This window comes from Homalodisca vitripennis, chromosome 4, assembly GCF_021130785.1.
Source record: "Homalodisca vitripennis isolate AUS2020 chromosome 4, UT_GWSS_2.1, whole genome shotgun sequence".
NCBI lineage: Eukaryota > Metazoa > Arthropoda > Insecta > Hemiptera > Cicadellidae > Homalodisca > Homalodisca vitripennis.
In genome coordinates, this window is record NC_060210.1 from 185685469 (window position 1) to 185708711 (window position 23243).

At 36.1% G+C, this 23243-nt stretch overlaps 1 protein-coding gene across 1 annotated transcript in view; it reads left to right on the forward strand.

Annotated features, from left to right (window-relative positions):
• The window catches only part of LOC124360751 (5'-AMP-activated protein kinase subunit gamma-2), a 436057-nt gene that overhangs the window by 126798 nt on the left and 286016 nt on the right, over window positions 1-23243 (forward strand). Inside the window, exon 3 of the mRNA XM_046814625.1 lies at window positions 17993-18261. Within this exon, the coding sequence (XP_046670581.1) occupies window positions 17993-18261 (269 nt within the window). The remainder of the gene's footprint in view (window positions 1-17992; window positions 18262-23243) is intronic.

A 23243-nucleotide genomic window follows, 5' to 3' on the forward strand; every position in this document is an offset into this window, starting at 1 on the left:
AGTGTTGTAAACATGAGAAACCACTCTGGTGGCTCTCATGTAACCTGTAAGACACTCACACACTCTATGTACCCTAATCTGTAAACATAACGAGACTGGACTGGGGACATTATTCTTCTTATACATAATAAACAGATTGTGCTGAGACGAGAGTGTTGTAAACAGAAGAAACCACTCCGGTGGCTCTCATGTAACCTGTAAGACACTCACACACTCTATGTACCCTAATCTGTAAACACAACGAGACTGGAGTGGGAACATTAACCTAGAGATACATAACCAACAGATTGTGCGGAGACGAGAGTGTTGTAAACAGAAGAAACCACTCCAATGGCTCTCATGTAACCTGTAAGACACTCACACACTCTATGTACCCTAATCTGTAAACACAACGAGACTGGAGTGGGAACATTAACCTAGAGATACATAACCAACAGATTGTGCGGAGACAAGAGTGTTGTAAACAGAAGAAACCACTCCGGTGGCTCTCATGTAACCGGTAAGACACTCGCACACTCTGTTTCCTAATCTGTAAACAATGCACTCAACTGTTTAGAGGGAAGGTCACTTCGACATCTGACTCAAGCCTTTCTGCCATTTGCGCGTCTTTGAATAGTGTATTCTGTTTTAATTAATAAGTACGAAATACGGGATTATTGTATACAATGTTAGTTTTTTATATTTGGTTGACAACATTTATATTAAATTTATGTCAAGGGGGTTAGTTGGTCTTCTCTCACCGTTCTACCAAGCTTTTTTTATTGATTTGTAGAGTAAACATGATACTTATTTTGTAATAACTTTCATAATAAATCAAGGTTTTCATACAATGAGTCACATATTTACGTACATGTAAATGCTTATAAGCACTAAACATTAAACAAACAAAACAAGTCTGTAAATGGCTGCAAAAATTGATATTTTTTCTCGTAGATTTATATAACTTTATCCATAATCGGAAATAATGCAATTATCGTATTACAATTACGATTCTCAACAATGTATCATCAATGATCAGAGTCTGTATTTCGTTAATATTAAAGGGTTATTGTTACATAATTTCTTCCAAACCCAGTGATGGGTTTTAATAATATCATAAATAAAGATATGGGTAATATGTCGTGCAGAAGACAAAATCATCATTTTGAAAACACGCCTGAAAAGGTAATCATGTTGTATTAATAAAATGAAATATTGCCTAGTGTTGGATTTTGTTAAGTTTACATTCGTTTTTATAATGGGTCACAATTTCGGGTTTACCAATATTCCTATTCTCACAGATCCTAGAGGAAGTAATTGAATGTGAGATACGTATTCAGAGAACAGTTTTAAAAGATTAAAAAAAATAAATTTATAAAAGTTGAAATAATGTTTTTTTAGTCTCATTGTTTACACTTCATGCGGAGAGTGTGACTACGTTATTGATATGAACAACAATGAGAATTTGTATTGCAGTGTTCCCAGTGGTAGCCGTTGAACTGTTGAACACTCCCAGGAGTGTAGACAGGGCAAAGGGCAAGGCCAAGTCTGGCTCTATCTGCAACGGTCGTAAATCCTAATAGAGTTGTCATACCTCAGGGAGTGGGTTTATTTGGTCTGAGTGAAACCGGCATTCAATTAATTGCGGTTTACTCAGTCCGTGTGGACTGAGCTGTATTGTTCTTAGGTGTTTCTCGCAAAATGTTTTGATTTTGGAAATAAAGTATGCAGGATTGTATGTAACAAGTCAATGAGTATAGTAACTGTTCACTGTCCACTGTTTCTTGGAATCAAAAGCCAAATTTTCAATCAGCTCGTAATCCGGTTTTCGTTAAATCGATGAACTGTTTGTTCATTTCGATCATCAGCCGCTATAGTATTGATGATGCTAAAATATGGGACGTATAAAAAGGGCTAAAACTAGTGAACTATTACATTTTTGCAGGTCATATGTGTTAGCATTATAAAACCAAGTAAAAGCTAAATCGGCGTCAACCGATGTCATGAAGACACGGCCAAATTGGCAAACTTTGAGTCTCTTGGCAATTTTTGTTCACTCACTGTCAGTCCATAATTATTTTGTAGGAATGTCAGTTTGAGTGATTGATTGTGTAACTCGAAAGTGCGATTCAGCCTCCCCTTAGTTTTCACCACTGTACGTTTTTACGCGTGTCGGTTCCTGATTTAATATAAAAACAGTGTACGAGTATACGATTTAAAAAGTTAGTTCTGGAAGTTCCAATGGACGAGGTTTTGGTCTGTGTTAGAGATAGTTGTAGTTCTTCAAATTCTGCCTGTGACAGTAGCTCTTTTAATTCAGTGTCATTGACCTTACGCTGTTAACACCACAATTAAAGAAATGTCTCTGAATTCGTATTCAGGTTATTAATATGTGAAACTTAACAATCTGTTTAGTCCATCACAAGGTGTTATTGAAATTATCAAGTCAAATATATCTTCCGTTATTTTGATTGGAGGTAACGAAATATCTGTAAGTTTGTGGTGGACATTGTCGATTGACGAAATCGCAGTTCTTAAATTATATAAAGTAAAGTAAAATGTAATGTCTTATTTTACCACTAGGGCTAAGAAGCCCTTCTGTAACACTTAACCTGGGGACCAACGGCAGGTGACTTCCGACCACCACCAATGGCCGGGCAGGCGGTCTGCTTGCAAGGAGAGGATCTGTATTGTTCAGTTTTATTATAATTGTTAAAGAACGTCCCAAATTTAAATAAAACATTAATTGTTCATTACCAAAAATGCTAGTTACTAAAGGGTAATTTTCGTTCCAACGACATGAATCAATAAGGAAGCAATCTTCAGACGAGCAGAAACTGTGATTAGTGCGCTTTTATCTATGATTGCTCGTTAATAAACGAGCTCATTCCAGTCTATGAACATTGTAAGAATTAAAAGATTTTAATTTAACTTCAAATGCTAATTTAATCAACTGCTACTAACTGTTTCTGCTTGTCTGAAATGTTCGAGAATTAATTTGCTTAAATTGCCCCAACGTGGAAAGTTATGTAGTTTTGCGAAAGTTAAATTTAGTGGAACTATAATCGCAACATTACTTGTTCATCTTACAGTATAGTTATTATAAAAAATTCGATCAACATTCAAGTACATACAATATATTTAATAATGTTATATTATATGTGGACAACCCTGTTGAATCTGAACAGTCACTGACTAACTACCTTATAAATTTATTTCTTAGGTCCAACATGTTTATATACAACATGTTTAACTTTCCAAATTTGAACCAGGAAAAAATATTAAGCAGTCTAAAAAAAGAACGTACGTTGTAACGTTTTTGCAACTGAAAAACCAGCGTCGTTATTAAGGGGTGAACCTTTTAAGGTCGGATTTGAGCCGTTGTGTTTTTAATTTGATATACTGTTTGGCCTATGCTCTCTTTTAAGATTTTTTCTGACCCCTTCCCCCTTGATATGACAGAAAACTTAAAGTGAATTCAAAAAGTAAATGTCCAGCTGGGTACAGTAATGATGTACGAAGTGTTATTACTTTATCTGTAATACTCGTAGTTCAGAAATTATTAAGCTTTGATGGACGTATGAACACCATGTATATTGAATTAGTGTTGATTATTTCAACTTTTTTAATTTGTACACTATTTTGGTGCATATTAGATAGTGTGTTAAAGACGAAATGTCTTAATTTTTATTTAAAAATTGGTTAGATCGACGCAAGTTTTTAAGTCTCTAATTTTTGGAGATTACGAACAGATATATTTGTACAATTGTAATTTAGTTGATTTTTACTTTCTCCCGTTTAATGACAGCTTTTTTATCTCAAAGTCCGGTTTCCTTGCCTGTGTATAGACATCGCCTCCATAAATCCCAAACGTATTTACTACAGCGTGGGTTAAGTAGGTTAACTCTTTTGCGTTATCACAAAGCCGTCAGCCAGACCTTGACTTGACGGCAGGCTGTCGCACTGTGTAGCCGCAGAGAGATAAACCGTCGTGTAAGTAGTGCGGAGTCACGATTATCCGGTGCTCGATAATTCGGACTGATAAACAAAACCTCTCCCTTGTGTTCTCACCAAGGGGGATAAGCCGTCAGCTAGACCTTGACTTGACGGCAGGCTGTCGCACTGTGTAGCCGCAGAGAGATAAACCGTCGTGTAAGTAGTGCGGAGTCACGATTATCCGGTGCTCGATAATTCGGACTGATAAACAAAACCTCTCCCTTATGTTCTCACCAAGGGGGATAAGCCGTCAGCTAGACCTTGACTTGACGGCAGGCTGTCGCACTGTGTGACGTGCGGAGTCACGATTATCCAGTACCCGATAATTCGGACTGCACTGTGTAAGCCGTCAGCTAGACCTTGACTTGATGTTAGGCTGTCGCACTGTGTAGCCGCAGAGAGACCGTCAGTAGTAAAAGTGTGAGTAGTGTCAGCTAGAGTATATGTGCTCGGAGCTCGATAATTCGGACTGATAAACAAAACCTCTCCCTTCTGTTCTCACCAAGGGGGATAAGCCGTCAGCTAGACCTTGACTTGACGGCAGGCTGTCGCACTGTGTAGCCGCAGAGAGATAAACCGTCGTGTAAGTAGTGCGGAGTCACGATTATCCGGTACCCGATAATTCGGACTGATAAACAAACTCTCTCTTGTGTTACCAAGGGAGATAAGCCGTCAGCTAGACCTTGACTTGACGTTAGGCTGTTGCATTGTGTAGCCGCAGAGAGATAAACTGCCGTATAAGTAGTGACGATTATCCGGTGCTCGATAATTCGGACTGATAAACAAAGCCTCTCTCTTGTGTTATTATCGTGTAAGTAGTGCGGAGTTACGATATCCGAGACTCGATAATTCGGACTGATAAACAAAGCCTCTCTCTTGTGTTATCGTGTAACTAGTGCGGAGTTACGATATCCGAGACTCGATAATTCAGACTGATAAACAAAACCGAGTAATCAAAGCCGGCGCGACGTGTCGTGGGGGTGTAGACAGATTTAGATCGTCCCAGGTAACTATTGATTACATCAGAGTCAGTGTCCTGACCCTCTGTGGATTGAATTTCATACGATATAAAATACCGTACGTTTTTAAACGGAATTATTGGATTTTGTAATAAAATAAAGTGTGGATAAGATTGCCTTTGTAATGTTTTCTATTTATTTTTATTCGTGTTGGGATCTCGATTATCCGGACCTTGATTATTTGTATTGTCCTATGGGATTCCACACCCCCTTCAATCATATGACAGAAGATAGCATCAATAGTTATACTTAAGTACAAGTAAATGTTTTAAATAATACAGGAAAATTTTAAAATTCAAATTTTTAAAACCTAAATAAAATTTTTGACAATTATAATAATTCATTGAAGGTGGAGCTCTCCTTATGGAAAAAAACAATTTTCTATAAAAAAACTCACAAGTGTCAAATAATTTAAATTTTTTCACGCGAGGCCTTTCGACATCTAAGATCGGTTAACACACAAACGCGATTATATTTGTATATAATAGTATATATACTTGATATAGTATAAGATTCGTGTGACCACTTTTGAAACCAAGGTGGACACTATGTACAGAGATTGAAATAAACATTACAGTGGATGTCGTTATGTGAGGTTTTGCAAAGGATTAGCTGTAATTCTGTCTATACAATAATAGACTGTAATAATACAGTCCCTCTTTATCTGTACAATAATAAGTTCAACACTTGTTTTCCAGAAAGCAGAAGAAGCCAATGTTATGACATGTCTTTGTGGTAGCCTGGTGACATAGTTCTGTAGTCCAGCTACTCAGGTGCCATAAAAGGCTGGTTTGAAGCTAGGGAGTATTGGATTTGTTCTTCCTGTCACTTGACGTCTATGCTAACAGATGCGATACCCAAAGTCTTCTATGAGTGACAAAGCCATTTTAAAAACAACAAGGCGTAACGAAGCGGAGTCCTGAACCTTCGTGTTCGTTCTTTGTAAAACTGTAGAGCCTCTTTGGTTGGAATTGGTTATTGGGTTATTTATTATTGGTCAGTCTAACAAGTGAAGGTTTGGATTTAGTCAGGTTCAGTGCTACACGGGGAAAAAGTTCTTCTCCAATTGTATAATATATTAGAAATAAGGTGAATAATATTGATACATTGGAAGAAACAAAAATGCCGTACTTTTCAGTGTTGATGGTACACTGAAGAGAATCGAGAAGGCAGCAATAATGGTGCCGGGATACATGTCAGTAGTCACATTCATATTTGTCTCCATCAGTCGTCCTATTGTTCACAAATGATGTGTCATTCAGCGGATTTGTAACGCGCAGTTGTGCTTGTCTACACCGAGTCGTCTTGTCTTGAATGATGAGTACACCATACAGTAGTGTAGCTATTTCACAGGGCTACGTCCCTCCCCCCTCACTTGCTAAGTGTTTCAAGCCTATGTGCAACACCTACGTACTCAAGCAGGCCTGTGCATTTTGAGAGAAATTAGATTTGTTTTACTTTTAGCAAATACCATTCATTAGTGTAATAGTATCTCAATAAAGAAGTGGCAAATACGGTACTATTATAGTTTTACTTAATACCCGAACCATTGGTATTCCAGACTCGGAAATAATAGTAGGCCATTAATATCCAGTTACCAATGTTGACTTCTATCCCCACACCAATCCGAAGGTAGGCTGAACGATTTCACAACCAGTGATACACCAGACGAGAGGAAAACGCAGTTTGGGGATTTCATATTGCCCCAGTGGAAATTCAGCATACATTGTTTTCTGTTGCCACAAGGAACTAAAAAAAATGAACCGAGAGAAAATTAAATGACCCTTCTGATTGTTCTGTCAGTGAGATGATAACACATGAGTGTTTCATCCGGAAAAAGTAGTCTGCAGTTAAGAGACTGCAAACTTCTCTAGCGTCCGACATTGAAGCCTGGAGAGTGAATACTCCGTATACAGAAGAGACATAGTTTAAAAAGGCGTGTGACTCAGTTTCATTCCAACCGAGTGGGTTCGTCTCTTTGAATATAGATCGCGCTGGTGTCGGCAAGTGCTGTGACTTGAAGCCGCTAGAGCTCAGCAGTAGTCAATTTCAGACACAGCGGATGGCATTGCGCCGCATACAAATTTCGCATTTTCGCTAATTTTGTGGTGCCTCTCAACCATTTCCACAGGTCAGACATTTAATCTTGAGAACGAAGCCTGGAGAGTACATACTCCGTATATACACAAGCCATCGTTTAGGGAGGCATGTGTCCTCAGTTCCATTCCAACCAAAAGGGTTCGTCTCTTTGAACCTAGATCGCGCTGGTGTCGGCCAGTGCTGTGACTCGATGCCGCTAGAGTTCAGCAGTAGTCAATTTCCGACACGGCAGATAGCATTGCGCCGCATACAAATTTCGCATTTTCGCAAATTTGATGGTGTCTCCAACCATATCCACAGGTCAGACATTTAATCTTGAGAACGACTCAGAAGGATTGCAACCTTTCAAGAGTTGTTCCCCATAAAACCGATGTTAAACCTCGTGCACTTTTTACGTCCTTGTTCTTGATCATAGCGTTAGGGAAGATGTCTCATTTTGAATATTTTATTTATACGCAAGGATATATGCTACAGACTTGAAATTTGGCATAATTCTACCATAGCGCATGTAACCCCTAGAAAACACCCAATAGTAGAAAATTCTACATTGAAATTACTCTAAGAAATCGTAAGAGCTGATGGGTGCAGTCTTTTCTCCCTAGCACTGTATCGCCTAAACCATAGGACGTAGCTTAAATCTGACAGCAGAATCATCCTTCAATATTAAATTTCCGTCAAGAAAGGTCCAGTCACGTGTTATCTTATCTCTAACGGTTCAGCCACAAAACGCCCTTGTAGTCAAAACTTTGGTTAAATCCGGAACATTCAATAAGAGACTTCTACTTTTAACACCCAGTTCCTAATCTAATTTCCGGACCTAACCTGTTACCAAATTGCGCTTATCCCCGGATTTAGAAATAACCCCATTTAGTAGCGCCTGGGGTTACCCCATTTAGCGCCCCAGCGAGCCGAATTCGAGTTAAATTATATATTTACTGAAGGGTATTAGATTTTTTCGGAATAACTAATATAAATATTGTAAAAACTTAAATACGTATTAATTATATCTTTAAAATGAGATATCTTCTATAGTTTTAAGAGTACGTACAAATAAGAGCGTAAAAGAGCAAATGGTTTACGGTACGAAAATCAAAATTGCCGGCACTACAACCTGCTCTTATGCTCTTCACTTTTTCAAACACTCGTCTTTTCCTAAAGACCCTACAAAAGTCAATGCTATGAGTTAAATTTTGTTAACTTTTGTTTGAATGGAAATAGAATATTCATGATAGTTTACTCATTGGCAAAACGCAAAATACTGTCGTCGATAAATCTCACTTGACAGTCACTCAGATAAACATGACACTATCTTTCGATTTCCAAGTCAAGTGGTGTGTTTTCCCTTTGGTTTTTTTTTTTTTCAGAAATAAAGATTGTATGTTTTAGTTCAACATTACGTAATACCATCGTAGCGAACTTGCTGCCGCTTGTTATAAGAATTACACTTCCGTTGTGCGATTCATCGGAAGCGGTGCTTCGTGCACATTACATTCGAAATGTTCCCGTTTTACGCTCTTTGCGGTTATGTAGTTGTGTAACATCAATTTAAATCTATTTTGGGTTGCTGGGGGTCTAGGGAATAAAGTCGGTAGTCCGAAATACTATTTCCGAATCTCATGTAACGTGCAACAGAAAAGGGAAAAAGGAAAAGTATCAAAGCCACTTACCCCATTCAAATTTTCCGTTACTGACTGTCTTAAAAATATTGGCTATTTATTTTTTCATCAGTGCTACTACTAATTTTTTGTTTAAATTTTGTTTTTTATGATGAAATGATTGTGCATTAAACAGACATTTTCCGCATATTTGCCATTGTTCAGTGATACAAAAAAATCCGTAACACTACGTTTCAAGATCTGCTATTTAATCTCTTCTTCAGGTAACCTGACTAACAGGTAAAACGACAAAATAATTATTAAAACGAACTACGGAATACAGGTCAACACTCGCCGGCCAACCAAATAGAACTGAACCAATCATTTCTGGTATGTTTTGTTTACTTTAGTTTAGTTTAGTAATTTACCTGAAGAAGAGATCAGATTGCAGATCTCGAAACGTAGTGTTAATGATTCTTTTGTATCAATGAACGACGGAAAATGTTTGGACAATTCCTGTTTCGTTCGATTCCATTAAAGTTGTTACACAAAAGTTCGGAACATTTCTTCAAGATCGGTTGTAGGGATTTTTACATAAATTGAGCAATGATGAGAATACACGCAATACTATTCATATATCGTTGTTGTTACTCCCAATCCTCGAAAAATTAAAATAGAAATACACATATAATGAAAAGATTCTAAATTATATTTGCGATTACACACAAATATTATTGGACTCTGGCCTGTTAGACTATACATACAGTAGTAATAACGTAACTTATATTTTTATATTTCTATTTATCCTCATAAGGTAATTCTTGAATAAGGATTGTTCTTACCATGTGAATAGATAATTTAGAGTCCGGTATGAGACATAGAGTTTTTATAAGTGAAACTCCAATGCTGAAAGTAAATAAAAAGAATTTTGTTTTAAAGAAAAAGAGGGCTGTAAAATAATCCCCTCTTCAACTTTACCTCAGTATTTAGTTCTCTGTAAGAACTCTCGTGCCCTCCCCCTCCCCCCCCCCTGTAGTCACGCTACTATCCCATGTGACAGGACGACCACAAAACACTGTTACCAAGGGAAATCACTGTCTGTGACATAAACATCTGGTCGTGCCCCCCCCCCCCCCCAAGATTCGCTACTGTCAGACAGTCCCGTGTGGCAGGTCGACCACAACACACTTTTAGCAAGTGAAATCACTCAGTCTGCGACACAAACATCCTGTCGTGCCCCTCAAGGTCGGGGACTCTATGGTTTATGTAGGCGGCCATTTCTGTAAGAACCCTCGTGCGCCCCTCTAGTCACGTCACTGTCAGACAGTCCCGTGTGGCAGGTCAACCACAACACACTTTTAGCAAGTGAAATCACTCAGTCTGCGACACAAACATCCTGTCGTGCCCCTCAAGGTCGGGGACTCTATGGTTTATGTAGGCGGCCATTTCTGTAAGAACCCTCGTGCGCCCCTCTAGTTACGTCACTGGCAGACAGTCCCGTGTGGCAGGTCGACCACAACACACTTTTTAGCAAGTGAAATCACTCAGTCTGCGACACAAACATCCTGTCGTGCCCCTCAAGGTCGGGGACTCTATGGTTTATGTAGGCAGCCATTTCTTAGTCAGCGAACCTTCAGTTAATCAGTGCGCCGATCGTTTGTTTTATTCACATCGTAAAATCTGAAAATCTTTCGACTCTCCCAAACGCGATCTCAACCAATGGCGTAGCCAGATGTCTTATGACGCAATGCCGATATAAACCAATGCTGGCAGTGAGCTTGCAAATCTTTGAAATGTTAGTGATGGCTGTCCTACGGTATAAGTTATGTTAAATTTATTTGTAAATTTAGAATTCCTAGTAATGTATTTTTAGAAATTGTATTTAGTCTTCAAAAACTCCCATTTTCTTAAGCACATGCCTTTGTTCTAAGCTACTGATTTTCAAAAGATATTTCTAAAAAGTAAGAAACAGTGTTAAAATGTGAAGAATAAGCCAATGTTTTGAACGCTACCTCATGTTAGTCAGTTCAGCCACCGATCATTAATCTTGCCCACGTCTGTTTTCACCTCCAGCTTTGTATTGTTAGCGACTCCTGTACCCCAAGTACTGCTTGGGTCATTTATAAGTCTTTTTATTCAGGTAGAAATATTGATTTTTGTAAAATACAGCAGCTGTTGGGAGTACCACAAGGGTACGATCTCGGCCTTGTCTTATTCATTTTGCCTAATTGATCCAATTGGATGCACCAGCAATGTTTAGCAATTTTAGAGTTTTCTACTAACCCTTTTCTCGTATTGTCTTTATCTTCACATCCAGCTTTGTATTGAGAACGACTCCCTAAGTACTGCTTGGGACATTTATATGTCTTTATATTCAGGTAGAAATTTTGATTTTGTAGAATACAGCAGCTGTTGGGAGTGTCACAAGGGTACGATCTCGGCCTTGTCTTATTTCTTTTGTCTAATGTTGCAATTTTAGAGTTTTCTATTAACCCTTTTCTCGATTTTTCTTTATCTTTGACTCACTTTTAGTGGTCTTTATCACAAGACCATTTTATACTCTTTTTGAGTCCTACCTGCCATTTTTGGATTCATGGATTGGAGCCTTTGGCTGTGTTTTGGGTTTAAAAGCAGTTGTAATATTGTATTTTCTACCTACCCTTCTATATTTTTAATAATACCGTCATCAACGTACATTTTTGTGTGTGTTCGTTTTGGACTGGGATATTTTCTAATATTTCTTTTTCACTTATTTAACTCGACAGAGGGTATCCATTTTCTTATGTGTTATTATAAGATGGAAGTTGGTGCTTTCGTGTTTCTCTTTTCTCTCGGCTGTACAAGCTGTATCAATACTAAAGTAAATCAATACAAAGTGTATTAATACTAAAGTAAATTTATAAAGAATTACAGGTCATGCTAATTTGTATTTTTAAGATTTCAGAAAACCATTTTACTTACGTACTGCACAGTAATAATCATTCCTAAGACTGTTAACGCCAAGAAAAGAATTCAGGACGCCTCTTTGTTCATTACCAGCGAAACAACAGTTCTTTGTCTCAAGATTTTAGCACTGTTTTATCTGTTTGAATGAAGTCCTTTGTGTTACTTCTGACCTTACTGGTTACGAGGTACCGTCCTTAAAACTCGGCGTTAAAGCGGATTTTGCATCACATTCTGATGCCACTGTTGCATCCGTTTTTCTTGAACCTCCTCCTCAAATATTCTACGACTTCTTGACCTCCAATATAAATTTACATTCAACATTAATAGAGTTGGATATAATCCTCTCTGTAGCAGATGTTCACTCAATATACTGTATTGTCGTTTCTCTACAAAATTAAATTCCCAATTACAAGTTTTTTTTTTTTTTTTTAAAATAAAAACTTACTTTAATTTTTTTATATCGGTATATTTGTCCACAGAGCACAAATATATAGTGTAAATATATCCAAGAGTAAAACCCAATTTGTCTTCTATCTAGATCATTTTGAACCTCTCAGAAGGAGGAGGGTTTAAAACACCTCTCGTTTAGGGTGACCAGAAGCCCTCCTTTGTAATGTTTGTCCTCCTTGCTTTTGAAAATTATGTAAAATGTCTGGCTTTTTTGAGAACTCTTAAATGTTCGAAAATTTCAACATCACATTAAAAAATTCTTTAGATTTCCGAAGACCCGAAGATAGACCATGAAAGGTTTTTGCAGTGCACCATTATGCCATGGCATGTGAACTGCTGTTAGATTCAATTGTATGTTGAGTGTTGTCTTTAGTGTCTCTGACTCACTGTTGTTTCTATCCGCTCAGCTGCACTGACGCTACTACCCCTCGATTTTCTATTTAATTTATGTATTATGAATGATAGGTTAATTTTGTTATAACAAATTATATATTTTTCTGTTATAGTGATACTGTCTGATATATGTCTGTTAGTACAGCTTGCTAATAATGCAATGAATTAATTTCAAATCATTAAAAAAACCTTCGTAAGTATAATTCTAAAAATTTGGGTTAAAATCAGTTCTAATGTGTAAAGATAAAATTATAAATATTTCATTCAATCTTACGCGACATACAAATTACGTAACAGTCTCATAAGATAAGACTTATCCATCAATATATTCTTTAATATTAAATGTTTCGATTTTTGTACCAAAATAAATTCAATTTGAGTTTTTTTTTGCATTTTAATATGCTTAAATGCATACAGTTTTTTAATAACGCATAAATGTTTTTTTCGCAAAGTTTATAAGATTATTTAATACTGTCCTCCTTTTTGCTTTAATGCCCTCCTTTTTCACCTCCAAAAGTCCTCCTTTTAGGAATTTCCGTGTTCACCCTGCACACGTCCCCCCATTGTATATAGCTGTTTGTATTGGTTCAAAGAGATGACCAAGTACAAACTCGTGTGCGGTAGTCAAGCACTGTTTGTAGTCTATTGCGTTTTCTGCATAGTTTGGCAGAGTTATCCATGTAGGCTCCTGTCTCACAATGAAAGTGTGGGGCTGGCCAGATGGCAGAAGACAGGGAAGACCGGTGTGGCCGGTGACCGTGACCTTGGGGGCGGGGGCTCGCCGCTTACACAACCGGTCACCGTGGCCTTGACAGACACACCCACTCAGGCGTTTGTAAACATTACCACTCGCCACACCACGCCGCTCAAGCCGATTGTCGGTCAGAAACTGGGGTATTGAAACTAGTTCCACACACACACTGTTTCCCCACCATTAATGAAGGCAACAAAATAACCATATGCCGTCCATGGTTGTAGAACGAAAACCCTATAGCCTACAAGGTGAGGCAGGCCGTCCGAGATGTATCATATCTTCTTCCTTTTAACAACCCCTATATTTCAACCTCAAAAAATTTGGGAAAATAATTTTTAACACCCAAACAACATGCAAGAAATTGATAGATTTAATGAAAGTCATACCTTGCTATTTTAAATTTGTCAAGTTTTACGAGTTCGAATATTTAAAAAATTATAAATGTGCTGAAAAGTGGCAACTGTAACATATTTTAAAAAAAGAGGGTGTCTTTGGTAACCTCGGATAAAATTTAGGATTTTCTAAAAATGTTAACAAGGTAACAGTAAAAAAAGCTGTAAAAGTGTACAACTTTGACCTTTTTGGCCACCCTGTATACAAGATAATTCGTAATACGAAATAATTTTTTTTCTAAACGATTATTGAATACTCTTGTTCTATATTTATTCTCGTATTTGAAAATCTTTCAAAAATGCTCCCTAACCACTAAAAGTGCAATTTTTGGGGTATGATTGAGTGTTAAAAATTATTTTCTTGAATTCTTTGTGGTCGAAGTATGGGGGTTTTCGTGGTTCAGCCGTTGTATCTCACCCTGTAAAAGACTACAGAGGCTTGGAGTGAGAGAAAAAAACGTTAGCACATATTTTAAACTGTAGTGAGAGTGCTCTTGGCGCACTACAAAAATAGCACTCGTAATAATGGCATCAAATTCTATAAAGGCAACAGTCACATAACATTGTCAAAACATTTTGTTAAATAACCGATGCCTTGTCATTGTGCTCAGAAATATCGATGACAATTAGAAATGGAAAATGTGAGCGCCTTCAATTAGTTTGATACCACTTACTCGACGCGACTCTGTGAGTGGAGTAGTACTGTAATGTCGAAGCTAATAGGAGTACTCTATCACTGCATCAACAGCAATCTGCGACACAACATCCTGACCGCCTTCAATTAGTCTGATACCACTTGCTCGACGTGATGCTGTGACAGTACTATTGTCGAAGCTAATAGGGGTGCTCTATCACTGCTGAACAGCCTTCTGCGACACAACATCCTGACCGCCTTCAATTAGTTTGATACCACTTGCTCGACGTGATGCTGTGACAGTACTATTGTCGAAGCTAATAGGGGTGCTCTATCACTGCTGAACAGCCTTCTGCGACACAACATCCTGACCGCCTTCAATTAGTTTGATACCACTTGCTCTACGCGTCGCTGTGAGAGTAGTATTGTCGAAGCTAATAGGGGTGCTCTATCACTGCTGAACAGCCTTCTGCGACACAACATCCTGACCGCCTTCAATTAGTTTGATACCACTTGCTCTACGCGTCGCTGTGAGAGTAGTATTGTCGAAGCTAATAGGGGTGCTCTATCACTGCTGAACAGCCTTCTGCGACACAACATCCTGACCGCCTTCAATTAGTTTGATACAACTTGCTCTACGCGTCGCTGTGAGAGTAGTATTGTCGAAGCTAATAGGGGTGCTCTATCACTGCTGAACAGCCTTCTGCGACACAACATCCTGACCGCCTTCAATTAGTTTGATACCACTTGCTCTACGCGTCGCTGTGACAGTACTATTGTCGAAGCTAATAGGGGTGCTCTATCACTGCTGAACAGCCTTCTGCGACACAACATCCTGACCGCCTTCAATTAGTTTGATACCACTTGCTCTACGCGTCGCTGTGAGAGTAGTATTGTCGAAGCTAATAGGGGTGCTCTATCACTGCTGAACAGCCTTCTGCGACACAACATCCGTACAAGAGCCAATGAAGTAAGAGAGTAGCAGGACCTTGAGGATTTCATAACATGCTGTGGTGCAATTTATAGTCTATTAAATTTGTTTACTTACACTTCTGCATATTCACGTTTCTTAGTAAGGATTTTTTTTAAACAGTAACTGTTCCTATGTTATCGGCAATTTTTGTAACTTATCCTTTTTGCAACACCTCGTTTTCCAACATCTTCTGGTTTTAGGTAGATTTTGTATGCAAAATCAGTCTGTTGCATTCCATCTTCTTGGTAAAGCTTAAGGAATCTGTCTGTATAAAATTACCGAACATAAACCCCTACAGCCTAAAACCACCTCTTGTTCCAAAGTGTGTTATAATGTGGTGTGTAAAAAAACCAAAAGCCAAAACTAGTACAAAACTTTATCTTCTAATATCTCGCCTAAGTTCGTTGCCAATATAACTTAAAGGAAATTCACAACTCCATTTATTTATGGACCTTGGGTAAAAAAGTGGCCTGGAATACTTACAACATTTCTTAAACTGTTTGTGTCTTGAATAGTGCTTGAGATATCGACTACATGTAATCCCATAAGAAATAAATTATTAATACTTAGGCTGTCACAAACTTTACATGCTGCTTCTTACTAAGCCCTGACTATTTTTTATATTTCCAGTTTTTAACTTTAGTGGTCAGGTACTTTATAGTTGAGACTATTTTAATTTTTTTCAGTTTTCAACTTTATTGGTCAGGTACTTTATAGTTGGGACTATTTTTTATGTTTTTAGTTTTAAACTTTAGTGGTCAGCTACTTTATAGTTGGGACTATTTTGATGTTTCCAGTTTTTAACTTTAGTGGTCAGCTACTTTATAGTTGGGACTATTTTGATGTTTCCAGTTTTCAACTTTAGTGGTCAGCTACTTTATAGTTGGGACTATTTTTGATGTTTCCAGTTTTCAACTTTAGTGGTCAGCTACTTTATAGTTGGGACCATTTTGATGTTTCCAGTTTTCAACTTTAGTGGTCAGCTACTTTATAGTTGGGACTATTTTGATGTTTCCAGTTTTCAACTTTAGTGGTCACCTACTTTATAGCTGGGACTATGTTTTACCTGTATGTTTTCAGTTTTCAACTGTAGTGGTCACCTACTTTATAGTTGGGACTATTTTTTATGTATCCAGTTTTCAACTTTAGTGGTCAGAAACCTTTATAGTTCTGAAGTAACCCAATAATAGTGAATTCACAAACGCACAGCTCTTCCTCATAAAATGCAATATTTAATATTTTTCTAATATGGACCTACGTCCAGGTTATTTATTATGCAAATAAGGCATCAAACATAACATAATGAGCATACACATTTGAAATATTGTACTTTATTAAAGACAACATTTAGTTTAATTTTAAAACTTATATTTAATATTTATAAGTACACATACATAAGTATCTTTGAGTTTTGTTTTTCTCCTAAATTGTATTGTCACAGTAATAACATGGAGACAAGCTCTTGTATTCAAGTCAATGATTCATTGTTATAAAGGACAATGGAGACAATTGGTAGTGGCACATAATAATTTACGCTTTGATGGGATATTCTATTTGAATTGTTTTGATTTCTTAAGAATAGGACAGTGGCAGAATATTAATAACGTTATAAATTATTGTATAAGTCTGATTAAAATTATAGTACATAAGCTATGCTACAGACATTACATTGGGGTATTCATGCTAACATGTTAGTAAAATTAATTTTTTGGTGTCTTGTACAATGAGTGTTGTAGCTGGGGTACAAAAATGTAATTTATTACAATGAACCCAACTGAAAAGCATTACACTATCTTATTAACTGATTTTTATTTCTTTTTCCTTGAAGGGTTTCATTAATTAATTCAAATTATTGCTAAATGATCAACTTTAGATTATTGTGAATGTCAATCGGAATGAACTTGTACCATGAATATTGATCTCCTTGTATTTGATGCTAATGAAACTTGAAAACCATAATGTCTACCACTAGCAACCATTTAGTCACAGGTTAAGATTCGAGTACATGTAGAATAAATGTATAATAGAAATATTGTATAAAACAGTTCTAACACAATCAAAATTATGACATACTTCAGCTTCAATGTAAATTGCCATTTTCAGTCAAGAGACGTTAAACTGAAATTAACACGTTAAACGTTAATGAATGTGTAAGCTTGTGTATGAATGTGAATGTTCATGTTATTTAGGGCAAGAAATTAGTTGTCTCCCTGTGGACTTAAATATCTTTTGTGGTGCTGATAGTTCAGTGACATAATGCTCAAGGTGGTATGAGGAAGGTGGCTATTCTTGGTCAAGTTTCTGTAGAACAGACCTTGTTAGTGTTGTGTATCATACTTAATCATTGCCTCCTCCAAAGAAGGAAAATCTAGTACTGCTCCAGCCACTAACTGTCAAAGACAACATATGAACTGTGAAGGAAAGAGGACTTTTCCGGACGTTTGCCATTGCTCAGTGATATGAAAAATCACTGAACGATGGCAAATGCCTTCACAATCCGTCCTTCCTCATAAACAAACTTCGATGAACTTTAATGAACTTTGATTCCTTTAGGTCTAGATGTACTAAAAGTCTTTACTGTAGGAGCCCAATCCTCTAGAATTATCAAACTTTTTCAAGAAATAACAATAGAATTTTGTGTTTAATATTAGATCTCTGATTAGACGTGTTAGAGAACTATGCCAAGAATAATTTAATGTAAGCATTGAGAATTATGATGTTCCAATGTGAGTAAGTGACTTAGACATTACCGTGTGTGCAGGAACGTGGAGTATCTCCCAGACCAGACATTTGCACTTCTCTTCTACTACAAGCAGTGCGAGTGCGGGCAGTACCAACAGCAGCGGCAAGGACCCCACGGAGAGACGGAAGTCCGGGGACGATATCCTCAACCAGGCTCATAGTGTACAGTCTCCGCGCAAGTCTACACCTACCACCATCTTCGATGCGTTCAGACCCCGCTCAAAGTCTGACGCGTCCCGTGCCAAGAAACCCACCACGCTCATAGCTCAGATGAAAAATGTCGTGCAGGTTTGTCTATGGATTTGAAATTAAGAACGGTGAACTTTTTGTCTGTCGTTTAAAATTTTTTGTTGAAATTGCTGCACATATTTTGCAAAGTTTGATGGGGTTCTGTACTTGGATTTTTATACGTAATTTAGCTACGCAGGGAAGTGTTTATTCAATTTAAATTTTGAATTTAGCTCTATTACATCTTCCACTTAGTGCAGCGTCTGATCGTGCTTTTTAGATTATGTCTAAAATATTGTAGTCGGGTATATACTGAACTGTGGATCTGATGAGACAATCAGAACATCTCTTCAGCTAGATTACACTAGATGGCTATTGAGTAAATCAGACAGATCTTTTTTGTAGCCTAGGAGTCTCTAATGTTGAAACGATCCTGCACGAAAACAACCAAGAACTCATTGTGTTACTGAGAGTACGCTTTGAAGTGTTCATCACCAACTGGTTAAGTGGGTGGTCAATCATTGGTTTGTCTCCTATCTTGGTACCCTGGTTGATGCAGGAGTGCTCAAGAACACTTCAATCATGGTAAGAACTAAGTTTCAGTCTTGCTGGATATCTTCAGGTGGACATGAACACTGTCAGATCTTAGACGCTGTACTAAACGGAAGATGAAATAGAGCTAAACTCAACATTCACTTTATCTTTTATCTTCTGGTTTGTTTGTTGTCAAATTATTGTTTGTTGAGACATTGTGTCCTTATTGTGGTTACTAATTCAAAGAATTTGTATACCATGTAAATTTATTTTTTAAGGTCATTCAATAGTAGGTATAAACTGAGAGAGATTGTGCAACAATTAAATCATAATTTCCAGACGAAACAATAATAACGTTTCTCTTATAATAATAGTATGAGTAATATGAAATAAATAAGGTCTTTATTTATGTGACGATTCAATATTACATTACTGTCCATGTTAGTGGTGGGGTGATTGAGTTTTAAAAGTGCTTCTATTCGATTAGATTATTTTAAGAATTGAGTAAAATAATCAAAAAGAGTTGACCCACATCCTCCGTTTTCTGGATTAAAATGAACTGCAACATTCTTTAGAATCGATTTGGTTTTACCAGACATCAAATTAAAAAATAAACAGAAATTTCTGTACCTTGAGTTTGTATATATATATATGTAATATATAGAATAAAAAAGAATTAATTTTATTTGATGTTAAATAGAAAAAAAATCTATTTAAAATAAAAAAATAATTGTATTTTTGGAATTTTTACGAAACCGTTATTTGTATTATCACAAAAGAATGTACAGAATCAGTGATGATGAAATGCAGGTGATTTTTTACAAATTTATTAATATTTGATTAAGAGTTGATGAATTGTGAATCGATTCAAGCTGAAGAATCAATTCTTTTGAACTTGATTCTCCCATCACTAATACATCCCTACATTCTTGAACAAAGAAGATCTAACCGTTAGAAAATTGATGCTTCAGTTGTCTGTAAGGACCAGGAGCCAAATTGAGTTTGTACTATAACTACGTTATTGAAACCAAAACCAAATTTCTCCTTTATGATTCATCACGAAGTTTTGTTGCATGATTTCTTGTTTTAAGGTTTTAACACTACAGTATTGCATTCAAAATTATGTAGTTTTCTCAATACTCATCATTAGTTCTGCCTTGTTATTGCTATTGAAAGTACTGTCTATGTATTTGATTCAGGAAAACACATGTGGTCTCAAAAATTGAAATACGTCTGTAAAGTGTTTAGTAGTGTAGAAGAATGTTTTAAATAATTTTAGAATCATTACATCTAAACGAAAATGCAAAAAATTGTAAACGATATATTTTGTAAAATTCTTGCAATAATGATGTGAGCTGTATGCTGCGGTATTGTTCATAAGCTGTTTAATTTAATTTTTGGTATTAAGTTTTTCCACATGTGCGAACTTCACATTTAAGCGATTATTTTGACGTCTGATAAGCCTTACAAACAGCAAAACAACAGTATAACAGTGGTTACCACGTTGGATTCAATGTGTTTATCGCCAACAATAAACCGGTTGCTTCTAGTCGAGATCAGAAATATCTCAACAACTTTGACCTGACCTATTTCCCCAGATACTGAGTTGTGTATACAATCAAATTATGATTTGTCTTTGCCACCAAACCGTATTGATCTCAGTCTTTAATCTAACTCGTTCAGTTATAGTTGGCAATGGTCTGCAAGGACCTGGTGTATGCATGATTGCAAGTCGTAAAACAACACCTCCATTCATAAACGGTTGTTTGTTGTGGGATTCATCCTCCGGTTGAGAATAGACTTGGTTGGAGTGTACCCAATAGTAACGTTTTGACTTTCGGTAGTGATGCCTGTATTGTTCAGAAGTCTTCTATTCCATGACTCGAAAGTAAGTTTCACTGCAAATTATGTTACATACATGTAGTTTAGGAATGTAGAAAATGCAATCTTTACTGAATGAGCGTTTTATTATGCAATTCAAAATGTCAGCTAGTATAACGTAACTTAGTAGAACTGTGAGGAAAAATATCCTATGGCCGTGTTTAAAAAAAATAATAAAATGGTTTAAATTTGTATGTAATGCATGATGGGTAACATTGGAATAAATGGGTGGCTTTTTATAAATGGGGCATCATTGTTATCTTGGAAACTAGAAGCCTGGCAGCAAACTTTAATTAGAGAGCCTTTTCATGTTTTTAGAGACATTTTTTACATCAAACTTTTAAAAACTGCTGACATTTTCAATGTGGCGGTCAACTTGGTTTCTTCTTATGGAACCCCTGTATTTTATTATTTGTTTCTATTTGAAAAGTAGTTTTAGATTTTTTTATTTATAACACTTTTTTATATTTTTCTTAATAATGTAGTTATGAGAGCTCAAAATCTTGAGATTCCATATGGAATTTGATATTGAGGAAATTTCTTTTTAATCATGCGTTCATTTCAATGCTATAAAGTCTGTAAGTATAACATCTTTAATGGCGATGCACACTTTGAGAAGTACCGCTGTAAACTCATGAAGGAGACAAGGATTTAAAAAATTATTCACTTTTTATTCCACCAGATTAAAAATAATCATTGTTTTGAGGCTTAAGCTTTCTAGTCCACACTACATCAAGACTTTGCTCACACAATTAAATTCTTGAAATATATCACCCTTGCTGTGTAGAAGACCATTTTCATGTAATGTTAACATTTTGTTAACATCACTGTTGACTGAAGATAGCTATCCACAGTGAGGTTGAAATAATTAAAAAAATTTAATTTTGTAATCAATCTTTTGAAGCGGTGTGAACTGAAAAGTTTTACCAGATCTGTCGTGTTTACGATTATCGTATGAAAATACATCCAAAGTGTGATTTGAATAAGAACATTTTAATTTATTAGCTCAAATTTCTACACTGTTAGTCTTTGAGTATTTAAAAGAACTCTGGCAATATGCTACACATTTAACTGTGTCACAACCATAAAACTGTAGTGTTAGCAAGTTACAAGAAACAATAAAGGGTGTCTGAATACTTTTTTATTATAATAAAGTCGTGTATAAAATGTTATTTTGTAGTGTCATAAATATGTGTAAAGTGCTATGTTAATTTATGGTACCAACATATTGTTAATTGTTATTCACTGAACAGATTAAGATGATCAACAGATTTTATTAATTTTATTAAAAAGCATACAAACAAATCTATCACTTATAAAACAAACAACAAATTATCACAAATATTAGGAAATCCCAAGGACAAAACCACATTTGAAAACAAATCAGGAATTTATGAAATTAAATGCAACGACTGTGATAAATTGTACATTGGCCAAACTAAAAGGAACATTAAGACACGATTCAAAGAACACTTTGCACATATAAAATATGGAAGAAATGAAAAATCTGCTGTGGCGAATCACTGTATTGAATCTGGACACACAATCTCTAATAAAAATTTACGATTATTAAAAGAAGTTACAAACACAATACACTTAAATGCTTGGGAAACATTTTACATTAACATAAATCAAGAAAAACTTATCAATAATGAAGACGGACCAATTCAAAATTCAGTTTTACTCTCATCTCAATTTATAAAAAAATTAAAATTAAATTCTGATTAAATATTTTATACTGGCTAACCGTACATCCAAATTGTTTACCATATGTTATTATAAAATTAATTATTATTACAAAAATGTAAACATTTGATAATTTGTGAAGTGCCTGATGATGGAATCTTTGATTCAGAAAGGCCTTGCACAAAATAAAAAAAAATTATATATTGGAAAATAAATGTTGTATTCCTTTATCTAGTGATACTACAATAAACCGTTTTTCCAATGCTCCAAGATTCTACATTCTACAGATTTTATTAACACAATCTAAGACCGTAAAATTCCTAGTTGTGTTTGTTTGGGTGGCTCCAATAGTAGAGCACGTGGCACAGTTGCTTGCTTGCGGTGCATGAACTGTTGTGGCCAATGTGAGACGATTGTTGTTTCTGGCATTTTGTCAAATGTTGCCATCAACCGAGGAAATGACTACTGTGAGCCAAAACCAATACTTAACCTAAATTTTGCTCAGGGATTCCATTCAAAATCAGGGAATTCTCAGTTTAATAAACATAACTGCACAAATGTTACCAACTAACAGATTACGTTTACGTGTGTAATTTACTATTACATTACTTTCACACGTTCGTAAGTTTTTCGTGAAAATATTATATACCACTGATAATTCAACCAGTATGACAAACGCTTTTTTTGCGTTACCCAAAAATTTACTGCCACCTTAAGCCATTTGTAAAATTTCTATAAAACTGGTCTGTACCACTAAAAATTCAAGTTCGATCCAGAGAAAAAAAATATTACTATTTATTAAGGTTTATAATTAATTTTACCACTATTTTCAGTTTGTTTACATTTATAGTCATGAAAATATAGAGTATGTTTGATAGTAACAACACTTCTTATTTCACCCCTTTTTAACAACTACTATTGAACACAAAGTAAGGAAAGTA